Below are 14,083 nucleotides of genomic sequence, written 5' to 3' on the forward strand. Positions count from 1 at the left end.
CAAGGGTCTGGAGACAAGCAAGGGTCTGGAGACAAGCAAGGGTCTGGAGACAAGCAAGGGTCTGGAGACAAGCAAGGGTCTGGAGACAAGCAAGGCTTCAATGGGGTGAGCCCGCTTGGTCGAGGAGGACCTGCAGCGTGACACGGAGTACTGGCAAGAAGTAGATCGCCCCAGATGGGCTATAATTCATGAATCATGGAATATCTTCCAAGTCAGCTCGGGTCGCCGGCCGGTACTATGACCAGTGTAGAGAGCAGCTCCTACTTGGGCATATGGGAATTTAAATCCACGGTGGGAGCAAGATTGGGGGGACTCCGTGCGATATTGCTTTGAATTATGGCCGTTGTGAGATCGCTCTCTTACTTTTAGGCTCTTATCAGAAAGCTCATATGCCATGTAGCTTTTATGACATGTTTATTGCTTGACTTCCTCAATTATAGACTCTATTGATTCGGACGTACCATGTCAACTGTATCTAGCTCATGCAACTTCTGTTGAGTGCCATATCTTGATGGCCAGAGCGCTCAGCCACCGCTGTACTTGCCCTGCTTTTTCTTTCTTTTTTCTACCATTGTTGCTTCGGCGGGGAGCCCTCTCGGGGGTGAGCCGCCGGAGATGGTGCAGGTCGTTTCTAGTGCCGGCTAGCTACAGGTGACGGGGTGGGGGGGGGGAGAGGTATGGGAAAGGTGGTGAGATACATAAATCGAGTGACGCCTTGCATATTCTTGCTCTCTTCATTTTCCTTCAGCTCTATTTGGCACTACTTTTTCTCGGTATGCATCAAAACATCTCTATCTCTATGAGTGCTAAGTAATATAGTTACCTTACAGAACCTATAACAATGGCGGATCCCAGGATTCCTCAACATCTCGAAAAACCCCAACCTGCTTCCAACGGACATCAAGTTGCACCACTGATCTTGCGCCGTTACCCAACCCCACAGGTCCTTCTCCAACAACCGCCACAGGACCCTCCCGGAAGCCCGCCGAAGATACCTCTAATCGCTCTGTCGAAGAATTGGGACAAAGAGTTACAATCAAAGCTAGGGAAAATGACAGGAGGAAAATCATATGGATATTACGAAACTACGCCGTTCCAACTAGAGGAAGGCTCAGAGCGAGTGACAACTTTTATTCTTGTCAGTGGATCTGAAGTTCAAGAGAGTGAGGGCTATATATGGCATGACCTTACTAACTTTGCAAGAGTACTTGACAACATTAACCTGTTTACTAAAATGTGGAACACTGTGACTGGATATAACTAGGCTGTTTATTGTCTTGAGAGTTCAAATACTACATATGTCTTCAGCATTCACGTCAAATCCATGTCGAGCACATCCCTACTTAGCAGTAGGAAAGAATTCTGCAAAGGCACTTCCTTGTGCCCATAAGATATTGTCTTGTTCAGTGGTGTATGTTCTTTGTTGACCCCCCGTGTTCACTGCAGCCCCTTCTGCACCAATATTCATCCATTCTCGAGTCTATCCCATTGAGCGGCAACATGAAGCAGTACGACCCTCGTTGTCTTGGCGAGTATAATCAAGGGTCTGTCGTAGCCGTACAAGGTTTTGCTGAGAACTTGCAGAAGAAGGTTGAGAGGACTTGTGCCAGCACTTCCAGGCCTACCGGATTCCACTAGATAAGTAATATCCAAGGAGCAGGTAGAAGAAAGAACATGACTGTGAAGATGATGGCTTCTGGTACTGAAAGTACTTCATCTTGATCAAGAACATCGAGGAGCAACACACAGGCAGGGAGAAAAATTAAGGGCCATGAAGCGAAAGCGCCCAGAATGAATTGCTCCCATGTAATTTCTGGAAGGGGGACCCTGCTCAAGAATGAATCGAAATCAAAAGACATGCTCTTTGGCATTAAGATTGTTCTCCACGCGGTGAAAGTCTTCGGACCTGAGATCATATCATCAAGGGAAGAGAGAGGAGACCCTGTAGATGCCCTCGAACGCTCAGGCAGTCCCAACACGTGTGCGCTACCAGGCCCTTATTGAAGCTCGTTTGCCACGTCAGCCGGGCTTGACCAGCTGGTCGGGAGCAAGCTCTAGGTTGCTAGAAATTGTAGCCAACATTGTATGAAGATATCCAGTCTCATCGTAGTTACTCGGTACATAGCTACTCTAACCTGCTCTGGATTCAGAAGCTCGCAGGCTCGTCTGAGTCTGTTTCACGAAGACATCAAGGAGGAAGCCTCTCGCCAGGCAATAAGCCCCCAGGCCCCATTGACTCGCCTCGAAAATTATCAGTCGGACCCTGAACGCCGCATCTCTATTGTCCGAAGCCATGGTCAGCTCCCAGTAATTGCGCAAGCTGGCTTAGGCTAGAACATGATTTGTGAATTCGAAGGGGTGGACCCACTTGTTACCAGCTTGGCGCTGGGTGATTGGATCAAGACAGCTCGGACCACCTACTTCTCCATACCTGTAGATCTCCACCTTGTGTCTCAGTATGTAGTTTTGATGTTCCCTCAGTCCATTCTTTGTTGGTGTTCCAGGACGATCTAATGCAATCCACTTCTCCACAGTTACCGTGGAGCTCTGCCTCAGGGTGTAGAGATTGGAGGATCAATGCCATGAAGGGCCCAGAAGAGGTTGGCTTACAGTGCCTTTGCCTCTCCGTTCGTTGATTTCTTCGGAGTAGCTCGGTAGGGTGTACTTACATATTCGTATCAAAGCACAATACACCGAAAATAGTGATATAGGTGGAGACTCTGAGGGTAGGAGCTGAATCCATGAAGGACCTGGAAGAATCTTGTGCTTGCAGTACAGGAGCTCCGACCTTTTTGAGGCTAGAACCTTCCGTGATTGAGGCCAGGACTGCGAAGCAACCACCCGTGGGCTACGCCAGAGATCCACCCTGGTGTCCTATACCTCGTTAGTCCGTGTGAACTCTCCTAGGTACAGTCGTCCTTGGCCGCAAAAATCGCTTGCTTAGACTTACACTGTCATGTCTACTCAAATACCTTTTCATTCATCCTTCTTGTTCTATCTCAAGTATTTTGTTCAGCCCTTGTTGGCAGACACTCGTTGGATCCCAGCCCATTTTCCCAGCATGTCTTCTTTTACTCTTACGAACGTTTGGAATAGTCTGCGGCAACAGATACCAATCTTCGACAATCAGCAATGCCCACGGACTCCCTCTGACTTAGTTCCACCTGCCGGTTTCAATATCACTACGGCAGCCAGGAACGATTATGACATCACGCTTGCTGCCCTGGAATCATTAGCTCAGCCTTCAGTACAAGCAGCGCCTCTATTGCAAGCTTTCCAGTTCGGCATCCAGGTGACTGTTGGCCAGATACGGAAAGGACGACTAGTTAATGCTAGTATCTTATTGCTGGGTATATCAACATGGCTTATGGACAATGCAAAGTCCATCGGTATTGCTTCCTTTGCCCCAGTCAATTGTTTGAACACCGGTATGACTTGAGGCTAATATTATGTTGCCGGGTAAAACAGGCCTTCTTCACGACCGCCGAATAAATGGCCAGTTCCTTTGCGATCGATCGAGACTGTGGCGAGACTTCAATATTACTTGGCTTGCCTTCTCGCAGAGGCACATCGACATGACACAATGCCGTACTACCGACACTAGTCTTCTCGCAGCTAACCAGTTGGACGGTCTCGGGCAGGCGCTGATACTTATCAGTGATTCGTTCGAGGAATATGGGTTAGTACACTATGAAATGGGTATTTGGGAGGAAGAAATCTTGTCCGGTGAGTAGTATCAAGAGTTCTTTTTGCTGCAGCATTCCTAATTCTGACTTGAGCTCTTAATTATTGTTTAAATCTTATCTCACCGACTCGTTCGCCTTACTGCCGGCCTTGGAATCAACTTGAAATGGAAGAGCTAAGGGCTCTTACCTGGGGGGAAAAGTGTTGCAAGTCAGCTTTCTGGACAGGGCTAAAGCACTATCTAGATAGTGCGACTTACGCTCTTGAATACCAAGCCGGCGGACTTGCAGAAATCGCAGCGCCTACGAGCCGAACACATGCGTCCGTTGACCCATTGGAGAGTAGACCGCCGCCCAAGAAACCGCGTTCTGCAGCTTCATATATCTCAGCCACCCCAATCGGTATGCACGAGCCGGGAGGATATGGAGGGGAGTCTTTTGGGCAGCCGGCGGAGATAATGTTGTTTGCGGACTTTGAGCTATGGCGCAATTTCTGGCCCGAAACAGCTTCATTGCAATGTTTAGATTAACATCTACAGGCAAACTTCGATTCTTCGCCCTGTGAAGGCAGGACCGATGAGTGTCCAGACTTGAGTACAGCGACATGGTCACCGTTGCCTCTCAAATGCGGAAGCACTCGGTTGGGGATAGACCAGGGCCCTAACGCGTTGACTTCCCATTATTCTTTCTAACAACGAACGACAGTCGTAGAGCTGAGCCAAGGAACCTTCCCATCATCATCCCATCATCTTCCCAGCCCATCTGCTTCTCTCCACCAAGTGCTGTAAAAATGGAGAAAGAGACGCTTCAGTTTATCTCGTAATTCCTTGACCCTTTGGCTACCATACCTATCGCTTAATTGTTGGTCAATCCCCAAAGATCTCATCAAGCGGAAGCTCTCCACTGGGGATAGTCGAACTGGAGTCTGTGTCCAGTATGAGTCCGTGAATGGCGTTTTATTAACCTTCCAGGTTGAAAGAGTTAAGATATGAAGTTCGGAATGATCGAGAGTGATAAGAAGCGTCTTGATATGCTCCTTAATCCGAACAGGATCCCGCACAGCCATGGACCCCAGGCACAGACTGTATTCGTCCAGCCCCAGAAACATAAAGGCCAGGAACGGATCATGGAAGCTCGCCAGAGTTGGTTCGGCTGAAAGCTGAAGAGCATGCCTGCATGGAACAGCCTGACATAACTGTTATTAAACCCGACTTTGGTCACCTCCGGACGACTACTTACCATGGTTGTGGAATCGCAGCAAGTATCACAACGGCAGATTGTGAGCATAGACAGTCGGGTAGTTAACGAACTTATGGAAACAGCTCTATCACGAGGCCCAGTCAGGAGTACCGGCTTGGCCCATGTTTGGGGAGGTGCGCTGGCCCTGACTCGCTTCCATGCACGTACAAAAGTCCTCAAAGAGAGAAGGATCCCTGATCCTTGTCACAAGTAGCGTAGCAGAATTCACGATCGACGACGCCAGTGATGTACAGATCGGCCTAGAACAGCTGTGGGGAGTGGGAACTTACAGGGTAGTCTGCCCAGCCCTTGGACTCAGCTGTTCGAGAATCTTTCTTGTCATGCGGAATTGCTTATTCCAGGCGGCGTACTGGACAGATTAGGAAAGATCAAAGCAGAAATAGAGAAAAATATTCTATTGGATGAGAGCAGAGCCGACTTCACAGTCCAGCAAGAATATCTCGCTACAAGCGGTAGTAGCTTTGCCATTTTCCTCCAAGCAAAAGGTTAGCGCATTGATAGTAGGCTAAGTCCTTGTTCGTATTCATATATTTGGCATGATCCCGATTCCTCTTTTTATTTTCACTGTCCATAGTACAGAGTTGTCCTTTATACCGTTACCCATCACTTTGACCGTTATCATGCCAATCCCGATGAAGGCTTGGAAGAAGAAGAAAGATGCCATTAAAAAGTATTATTCAGAGGACAGACTCACTGCGAAGGAAATTATACCTCTCATCTCGTCGCCTGACTTTAGACCTAGGTAAGTATCTCAACGAAACTCGCATCGATCCCCTTGTGCTTATAGGTATTAGTGAGAGTTCATTAAGGAGCCATCTGACGAAATGGGGAATCAAAAAGAACCGTGGTGTCGTTCCCGAATCCAGCAAATATGGTAACTAAGACACCAAGTTGACCCTTCATAGCTGACCTTTTCCGGCCTAGACACTCCCACGAATACCGTTACCAGCGACTTCCCCAAACAACATAAACAAAATCCTTCCTCGCCACAAACTGGTGAAGGTCAAGGACACAACCTGGCGCTCTATAACAATCCAAACGAAATAACAGGGGGAACTTCGTGGAACACCAGTTTTTTTAATGAGAGCACTCTTTACCACCTACTGAACTCTGAATATACTGTATGTTTACTCCTCCTTACTGTTTCTGTTGTTTAACAAGAGACACGCAATATCTACGCTAAGTAATACTAATCTACTGCTTTCCAGTACTCACCAGTTTCCCATTCCCCAGTCCCCCAAAATCCGTCTCTGTTAGCGCAGTACAATTCTTCACCGTTCAACATGGCTGTCGATCCGATTCGCCCTATGCCAGGTCTCTGTGAATCTCTTCCTCTTCAAGGGGCTGACTATTCGCAAGTACATGGTCCAGCGCCTCCTTCTGCATTAGAAGCATCCACCTCTTCACGAACTTCTCGAAAGTATAGGTGTCGTCTAGCTTGTCAGCTTTGTCGGACACGAAAGGTAGCATTCATTATTTATCTGTTATGGAACACTGGCTGATCAATGGGATAGGTCCGATGCTCCGGCCTGGGCAGCAATGAGCGTTGCGATAACTGTACTCAGTCTGGCCAGGAATGCATATTTTCACGAGTTTCGTCTTTCGTCCCTACTCCTACCCCCTACCCGTATATGAGCCAATATCAAAATGCCTCACTGGCTCCCCAGCAACAGTCCCACATAACGCAAGAGATCATGATGCCTCCTGCTCCGGAAATGTACCAATATCTGGATGGCACAACTGCTCCGCACCTTGCACAGCCTCAATCAGCGGTGATGTCGCCAACGAACCCCTTGAGGATCTTCGGGGACCTGTGATATCTACACGAACCAACAATGTCTCGGAACCGTAACTTCGTCTTTCTTGTTGAGCTACCGGTCCCGGTTTCATAAGGCCTGTTAGCGCCAGCAGCAAGATCAAGAAGGGGCTTCGTGAGTGAGGAAGAAGGGAGGAGGTGGGAACTATAAGTCATTTGGGGAGTAGACGAAGACGACATTAGAGGGTTATGGTATTTTAAGGAAGCTGCAAGGATTATTGAAGAAATGGGTATTGCAATGGTTGTCATAGAGTGGTGTACCTCGGATCAATTTCTATAGTCTAAATGTTAGATTATATCGACACAATTCTTTACTCTGAAGGGAAGGTGGGATGCTTACATTCAAAGTTTCTCTCGAAATGACAACAACTTAAAGGCTCAAATTGGCAGACTTCTCAAAAGTAGTAAATGTCGTGATGGGTTTCCAGAATCCCGCCATCCTCCACATGAGCAAGCGGCAAGGGCGGCCAGAGCAGCGCGTTACCCGTGAATCTCTCCGAAGAGCCCTCAGCATCCCCGCCATCGCTGATGAAGATTGTCCTTTTCTGTTGGTAAGTTGCTATCCTTCAGAGTAAATATCTATACTCTTGACTTTCTTGAAGCCTGCTTTCATTCCATTGTATCTTTTACTGAATCTATGGAATGTAAGTTCTACGCGGCACAAACAGAGAGAGAATAATTTCTTCGTGCGATAGCTAAAATATACCTGAAGAAAAGGCAACAGTCTTGGGCTTCTTTACCGCTCTAGGATTTTGAGGTGCTGGCGTGGTGTGCTTATGCCTGCGCTGAGAAGCTTCCTCTATATCAGAGAATACGTCGTGTGCCTTGTCCTCAGTCTCAGACTCGGAGCCCTCCTCAGAAACACGCTCGTCCTCGCTCGGTATCCAGTCGGGGTCTCCATTCTCATTAAGGATATCATCAACCTGGGGCATGATGAACTCCTGAATAGCCACTTTATCTGTTATAGTAACCCACTGTTCGTCGGGACGAGGGCGGGGACTGCCACTACAGAAGCCGGTCTCAGGGAACAGAGCAGCTTCAGCTTGGATAAAGTCATGGATGGCTCGCTTGGCCGCGTCGGCAGCAGCCTGGTGAAACTGATCGATCAATTCCCAGCGCTGTTTGGCCTTGGTAGGATCCGTATTGAAGAGGATGTTCTTGACAATGATAACCTCAAGGCCATGATGGTCACGTCTGCCAGTAATGGCATCAGAGAGTGCATTGACGCCATGCACGGACTGCCATGCTGGCCAACTGCGAAGCTTGCGAGAGGGGTGACAGGCCCCCCAGGGACCAACCTTGGATGCGGTCATCTGTGTGTTGTAGTCCTGCACGTCTTCGAAGTGGACCCCCCCGTCAACACGGGTATCACAGGCGGTACTCTCGGTATAGTCTTCATCCGTGGGGTGCGCATCCCGTGGCGCAACCAGGGTAGGCTGCAAAACAAGTCGGGGTCCATTACCTCGAGACGCCCGAGGCATCCAGGGCACCATAAAGCGGACGTGCGATGTGCTGGGCAGTGGGGTAGGGTATATCGAGAATGCCTCCGGCCGCGTACGAGCAAGCCCTTCTGCATCAATAGAGTGCTCAAACCGAAAGGGAAGCACGCCACCGCAACCGTCCAGATACTCGGCATATACCTCACAGAAATCATCAAAAGCCTCAATGGTCCCGCCAGCGCCATGAAGGAAGTGATCACAACCCTGCTTGTCTTCTGCCAGGAGGGGGATGAAACTTGTAAGGCTGTTCTTGAATTTGAATGGTCGGTGCATGGAGAGCGGGACATGGAATGGTGCGGGAGCTTCGTCCTTGTCCGAGGTGCGCGTGTCAATGGCCGGCTGTGGGTAGGCAATGAGGTCGTGTGGGTGATCAGGCCTCAGCAGAACATCGATATAGTACCTGCCGATATCCTGCACCGCGATCTGTTGGGCGACGCTATGCTGGCGCGCCCAACGCATGCCCCCGGTGGCGGCTGTGTGATGGTCGATGATGCGGGTCTCGAGGGCCAAGAGATGCTGCATTTCGGGCGTCTGCAAGTACGGATTTGTGAACTTGATATCCACATAACCTTTAGAGGCAAGCAGGGAGCGCGGGTCATCTGTCAGGCTAGGAACATGCTTCATAAGGTCGTCAATCAAAAAGTCCCACCCACCATTAGATTCGGGCATCTTGAGCGGGATGCCAGTAAAGTGGTAGTGAAACTGGCTAAATAAATTATGCTCAAAAACAGGCGCCGAGAACCAGAGGCTGCGCTGCGCATCGCGATGGACATATTTATCCCAGGATTCGAGACTATCGCAGTTACTGGAAAGGACTGCGAGCCGATGGATAAGCTCGGGGTCCTTAACCCATGCAGAGAGGCCGGTGGCTTTGCGGATCTCATTAAGATGCCGTGAGCAGATTCGGCTGTTATCCTGCTCTGCCTCTGCAAGCGGCTTTGCCAGTTTCCCAAGGAAATTCACCCGGGCCTGTCGTGCTCTTTCTGGAGTCCATCCAAGAGGACGCCTCTTGTTGGCCTCTGCTTCGATCTGGGATAGTATTGCTTGGTCGAATATGGTAGAAGTAAGACATACGCATGGCCCCTCTTCCGCAGGCAGGTCTTCCTCCCCTAAGATTTCCTCGTCGGTCACCCCAGCTTCTGAACCTGCGGTCGGCGCTTCGTCTGCGCAGCCCTTTTGTTCAGAGGTCGTGTTTGAGCTCACAGGCACGGGCGTCCCATCCCGGGCACCGTGCCCAGACGTAGAAGGGGCCGGTGTTGGGCTGTCCGGAGTTGAATTCCTGTCCACGTTGGTTCGGCGCTCAGGCACGGGCGTCCCATCCCGGGCACCGTGCCCAGACGTAGAAGGGGCCGGTGTTGGGCTGTCCGGAGTTGAATTCCAGTCCACGTTGGTTCGGCGCTCAGGCACGGGCGTCCCATCCCGGGCACCGTGCCCAGACGTAGAAGGGGCCGGTGTTGGGCTGTCCGGAGTTGAATTCCAGTCCACGTTGGTTCGGCGCTCAGGCACGGGCGTCTCATCCTGGGCACCATGCCCGGATATAGATAAGGCGGGTGTCTGCTCAGCCATGTTGCTAGTTGATGGTTCGCGCTGATTATTGGTATTGGTCGTAACGCTATGTGGCACCGAAGGTTGTTGGAGGCCGCTTGGGATGGATTGGTTGATCGAGGTAAAGGGAACGTTCTGCTGAGCGCTAGAGGGTGAGATATCCAGGGCCGCAATCGGGGTTGTAAGGGCAGGTGTCTCACGCCGGACATACTGCCCGGGCGGCGCTTCTGCAGGAGGGCTACTCGGTGTATGCTGGAGCTCTAAAGGGGAGGGTCTGGAAACAAGAGAGACATGGTGACTGGGCTGTCGAGGCGTGGGAGCTGGGGATTCCGACGCCACGGTTTCAGCATACGATTGCGAGTGTTCAGGTACACTGGTCAGAGTACCAAGAACACGGTCAATGAAGAGGTTCTCCGCCTCAATCTCCTCAGGAGATGGGATTGACCAGTGCTGGCCGGCGAGTCTCAGTGCATTGCCAAGATCAGCCGTGCTAACTGAGATAATGGCCTTCTGCCCCTTGCGTCCGTGTTTGCTAGTCTTTGACTTCTTGACACGGTTCAGGATGGCGCGATTGAGGGCGCCAATACCATCTTCCTCCTTGTAGAACTTGTTCGTCAGGGTTTTGAGCGCACGGTGCCAATGCTGGCTGTTGTAGCATGTTAGGAGTGCGCTTCCATAGTGTTGGTATCGCGTCGGGACTTGCTGCTTGGCCGCTTCACTAGACTTTTTATTATGCTTCACCCAGTCACGAGCTTCCTTGTACTCGGGGAATCTCTCCTGGTACTCATCGGTCTCCGAGTACTCCTTGAAACCGGCAATATATGCACGACCGAGATCCTCTAAACCCACCAAGGCCTGCATTGATTGTTCCACCATGGGCCCGAATGTGGCGGCCGTGATCCAGTGTGCGTGCTTGAAGTAGTCAAGGTAATCGGCACGCGATAGCACTTTGTACTTTGCTTTGAGTTCCACGAGAAGGTCTCCGAAGGTGTGGACAGGGACATCACCCAGGGTGCTATCCGAAGGGAGCCGCATATCGCTGAGTTTGTCTTTGGCCTTGAGCGTTGTGAGGGCCAACTCCAGTTGCAACTCGGAAGCATCAGGGGTCACGGACTCGGTGTCCGGCCGCGAAGCACTACTTGTATCCACATCCTGTGCGATATATTGTTCCAAATCAATATCATCAAACAGGCCCTCCGGGATTGACTCAGTGCGCGGTTCGGGATGCGCGCTCTCAATGCCAGGACCGCTGTCAGGCTGACCAGTGGTCTGGGAGTTGGTTTGGTTATCTGCCATGGTCTGGGCCTCGGTTGGTGTCTCGTTAGCGACCCAGTGGCTGCGGCGGGCTGGGAATCGTCAGGATTAGGGTCGACTGACTCCTTGCGGATAGCCAAGGTTATAGTAACGTCAGATCGTGCTCGGATCAAGTAAGCCTTAGTACGTAAAGAGGTTAGCTAGCTGTTCAGTCACTGCAGGGGTCTGGAAAGGGTAGCAGGTCGCTGTCGTGAGTGGGAGCTTGCTGTGTTACGGGAAGCTCACCGGTCGGGAATAGAAAAGCGGTATAGTAACGTCCGATATTGCTTGATTCAGCTAAAACTACGCCAGAGCAGAGGTCAGCTGGTTGTCCAGTCACTGCACGAGTCTGGGAAGAGTAGCATGTCATTTTCGTGAGTTATAGCTCGCGGTATTCGGCAGGACTGACCGGTTCAGGGCAGTTCGAGCGACAAATCTCACCGAAATAGGGTGAAACTATGTCAGAGAAGAGGTCAGCTTGCGGTCTAGTGGTTGTTGGAGTTTGAAGAGGCCAGCATGCTGCCGTCGGGAGTTCTGCATGGTGGTGTTTCGAAAAACACACCTGGTGTAGACAAGTTGTCTTCCAACGGCGCCGGCGAGGGTCCGATAGCAATGCGGCCTGGATAGGGGAGAGATAGGGTTAGGTTCTTACTACCGGCAGGGTTTGAAGCCACGAGCTCATCGCCCAGGCGAGATATCGATGGACGTTATAGATCGGAGATGCGACTTAAAAGGAGGGTGGAGGAGTGAAGGAGAGACTGGGGCGGAGATATTGTTTAGAGGCCGAATCCCAGCCTGGGTCAACCTTGAAGGTGGTGGCATTAGATGTTTGCTTTCTTCTGTTCCTTTATTCACTTTTCCTTGAGTGCTTTATTTACATCCAGAGTGACTCTGCGGCGGTCCTAATTGGCTTTCGGTTTCTGTGGTGAATGATCCGTGGTTGTGATTGGCTTATTTCTGCCGGTCGGCGGTCGCGCTCATCGCGGGCACCGTGCCCGACAATACCGCTGAGGAGATGTCTCACGCTAGATGTTGCGTGAACTTCACAAGCAGGTAAGTACTGAGGACATATATAGAAAAATTGCGTTGCCCGGGACCACCTTGCCATCATAAAGGACAGTACTGTTAGCTAGATCCCGTGGGAAAGAAGCACTACAAAATGAGAACACATCACATGAAGGCCTTGATCAAGTATGTGGAGCAAGGAGGTATCCTGGAAACTCACGATGATGTTCCCAATACAATCCGCGACCAGCTGTACGCGGAAGAGCAGCAGAAAATTGAAAAACGCCAAAAAGCTCCCAAGTCTCCTCCAAGTGGATTAATGTTACCCTTAATCAACATAAACGTCGGCCTAACCCCAGCCATGCCGGTGTCAAAGAGTTCCTATGATCAGGCTGACACAACAATCCCTATTTCGCCTGTTGATCTAGATACCTTTGGTGGGCCTGAGTTCTTTGAAAAAAAAAGGCGTGAAAATTGGGGTCGCCGACAGATTCGTCAACGATACCAAGAAATGGCCCTCGGATAAATGTTGGTCCGGTTTTGTGTGCGGGGAAATTGGAAGTTGGCCAGTCCAGCGTCCTCTGCTTACTCTTAGGATTCTTCCCAAGTAACATTCTAATACCCAGGCCAAATTTTGTTTCATCAGCCTACTTGTGACCCGTATCAACATGGATGTCACGGGTGACCAAGTTCGCGGGGAATTGGCATTTCTCTTCGTGAATCTGAGAAATTTGCTGACGATCGAGTCTAACGAACACGCTTCCAGCATACGAAGCCTCATGGAAGAGGTTGAAGCTTCAGAATTCTCCCTGAGGATGCTCGTTAGATGGGGAGAGTCCAATGATCTATACAACATCTTGGCATACATCAAAGCAGCCTGCCTGGCAAATATCGATGATTACACCGTACGTGAAAGCTGCCTAAGGATGCCTCGTTCGACTATCTGTCTCAAGCTCTTAGAACCCATTATGTATACTTACCCTTACCTCTATATTTTGTGGGTTTCATCTGACATATTTTTGAGATTTTCGGCCTGTATTACTTTCGATGCCTTGAGGCAATACCAAAACTTAATTACGGATACACTCGAGCACCTCGAGAGTGTATTGGACGACCCGGCGAACATTTTCGATGGCGAGGGATTGGCCGTCGTTAATGGCTGTATCAGCATTTGCCGAAAGCTATTTGCAAAAACTCTCTCAATTCCTCCTGACACACAGGAGCTTGATTTTCCAAAACGTGGCAATGCTATTTCTATATGTACCGTCGCCGATCAAGCTGAACTCTTTAAGATCAAATGCGTATCTCAACCTCCACCACCTGTTGGAATATATCAATGGACAACAGACAAAAGAGCACTTGCGGTGGTGGACTTCTCGTTAGCTGACAAACAGTCAGTGCGGAATGCGACTGAGTGGCTAGCCACCCTTGTGGAAATTGCTGTTCAGATGTATTCCATTCCATCTGTTTTGAGACTAAACGATGAAGAAGTCACGGAAGACACCTTGCAGCAATGCAATGAGTGCGGCATCTGTGTAAATAGCTATCGAAAGGGTATGTTGATTTCACGCTTGCCTTGTCAACATACCTTCCACCGCCAATGTGTTGTCCAGTGGCTATGCAATAATGATACCTGTCCCTTGTGTCGTCAGTCTATCACAATCACTTCTGCAATGTAACAACCGTCCCGAGGGGTGACACTAGTTTTGACTTTCACTGTACAGTAGGACGCTGGCCCTTTCGGTATGCTCTGATCCTCTGCAGGGTCATCAATGGTTTGGCTAGGGAGCAGGATGGCGCTTGGCAATGTAAGCTCTGTCGGTCGGCCGGTCGATGGTCGCGCTCATCGCGGGCACCGTGCTGTCGGAGCATACTGCCCTCCGGTACCGCCTGCCCCTAGTAGTCTGACCTCGCTTAGTCACTATTTAGTAAGCTAGATATCTTAGTTAAGTTAACTAACTTAGATAGGCGGCTTACCGGCC

The 14,083-nt window shown here is 50.1% G+C and overlaps 3 protein-coding genes across 3 annotated transcripts; 2 read left to right on the forward strand and 1 right to left on the reverse strand.

Annotated features, from left to right (window-relative positions):
* Positions 1-657: 657 nt before the first annotated feature.
* BDV17DRAFT_274159 (uncharacterized protein) lies at positions 658-1,314 on the forward strand. Its single transcript, XM_073759092.1, has 2 exons — positions 658-773; positions 820-1,314. The coding sequence occupies exons 1-2, from the start codon at positions 678-680 to the stop codon at positions 1,150-1,152; spliced, it is 429 nt and encodes a 142-aa protein (XP_073611473.1). The 5' UTR covers positions 658-677; the 3' UTR covers positions 1,153-1,314.
* A 4,934-nt stretch (positions 1,315-6,248) lies between these two features.
* BDV17DRAFT_295272 (uncharacterized protein) lies at positions 6,249-11,099 on the reverse strand (the record flags this gene model as incomplete). Its single annotated transcript, XM_073763032.1, has 2 exons — positions 6,249-6,376; positions 7,466-11,099. 2 exons carry the CDS (start codon positions 11,097-11,099, stop codon positions 6,249-6,251), a joined length of 3,762 nt encoding a protein of 1,253 aa, XP_073611474.1.
* Positions 11,100-12,706: 1,607 nt separating this feature from the next.
* On the forward strand, positions 12,707-13,840 carry BDV17DRAFT_274163 (uncharacterized protein). The gene is made up of 2 exons (XM_073759093.1): positions 12,707-13,006; positions 13,126-13,840. Exons 1-2 carry the CDS (start codon positions 12,942-12,944, stop codon positions 13,778-13,780), a joined length of 720 nt encoding a protein of 239 aa, XP_073611475.1. The 5' UTR covers positions 12,707-12,941; the 3' UTR covers positions 13,781-13,840.
* Positions 13,841-14,083: the final 243 nt, after the last annotated feature.

The sequence above is a fragment of the Aspergillus undulatus genome, assembly GCF_047715775.1.
Source record: "Aspergillus undulatus strain CBS 261.88 unplaced genomic scaffold BDV17scaffold_65, whole genome shotgun sequence".
Taxonomy (NCBI): domain Eukaryota; kingdom Fungi; phylum Ascomycota; class Eurotiomycetes; order Eurotiales; family Aspergillaceae; genus Aspergillus; species Aspergillus undulatus.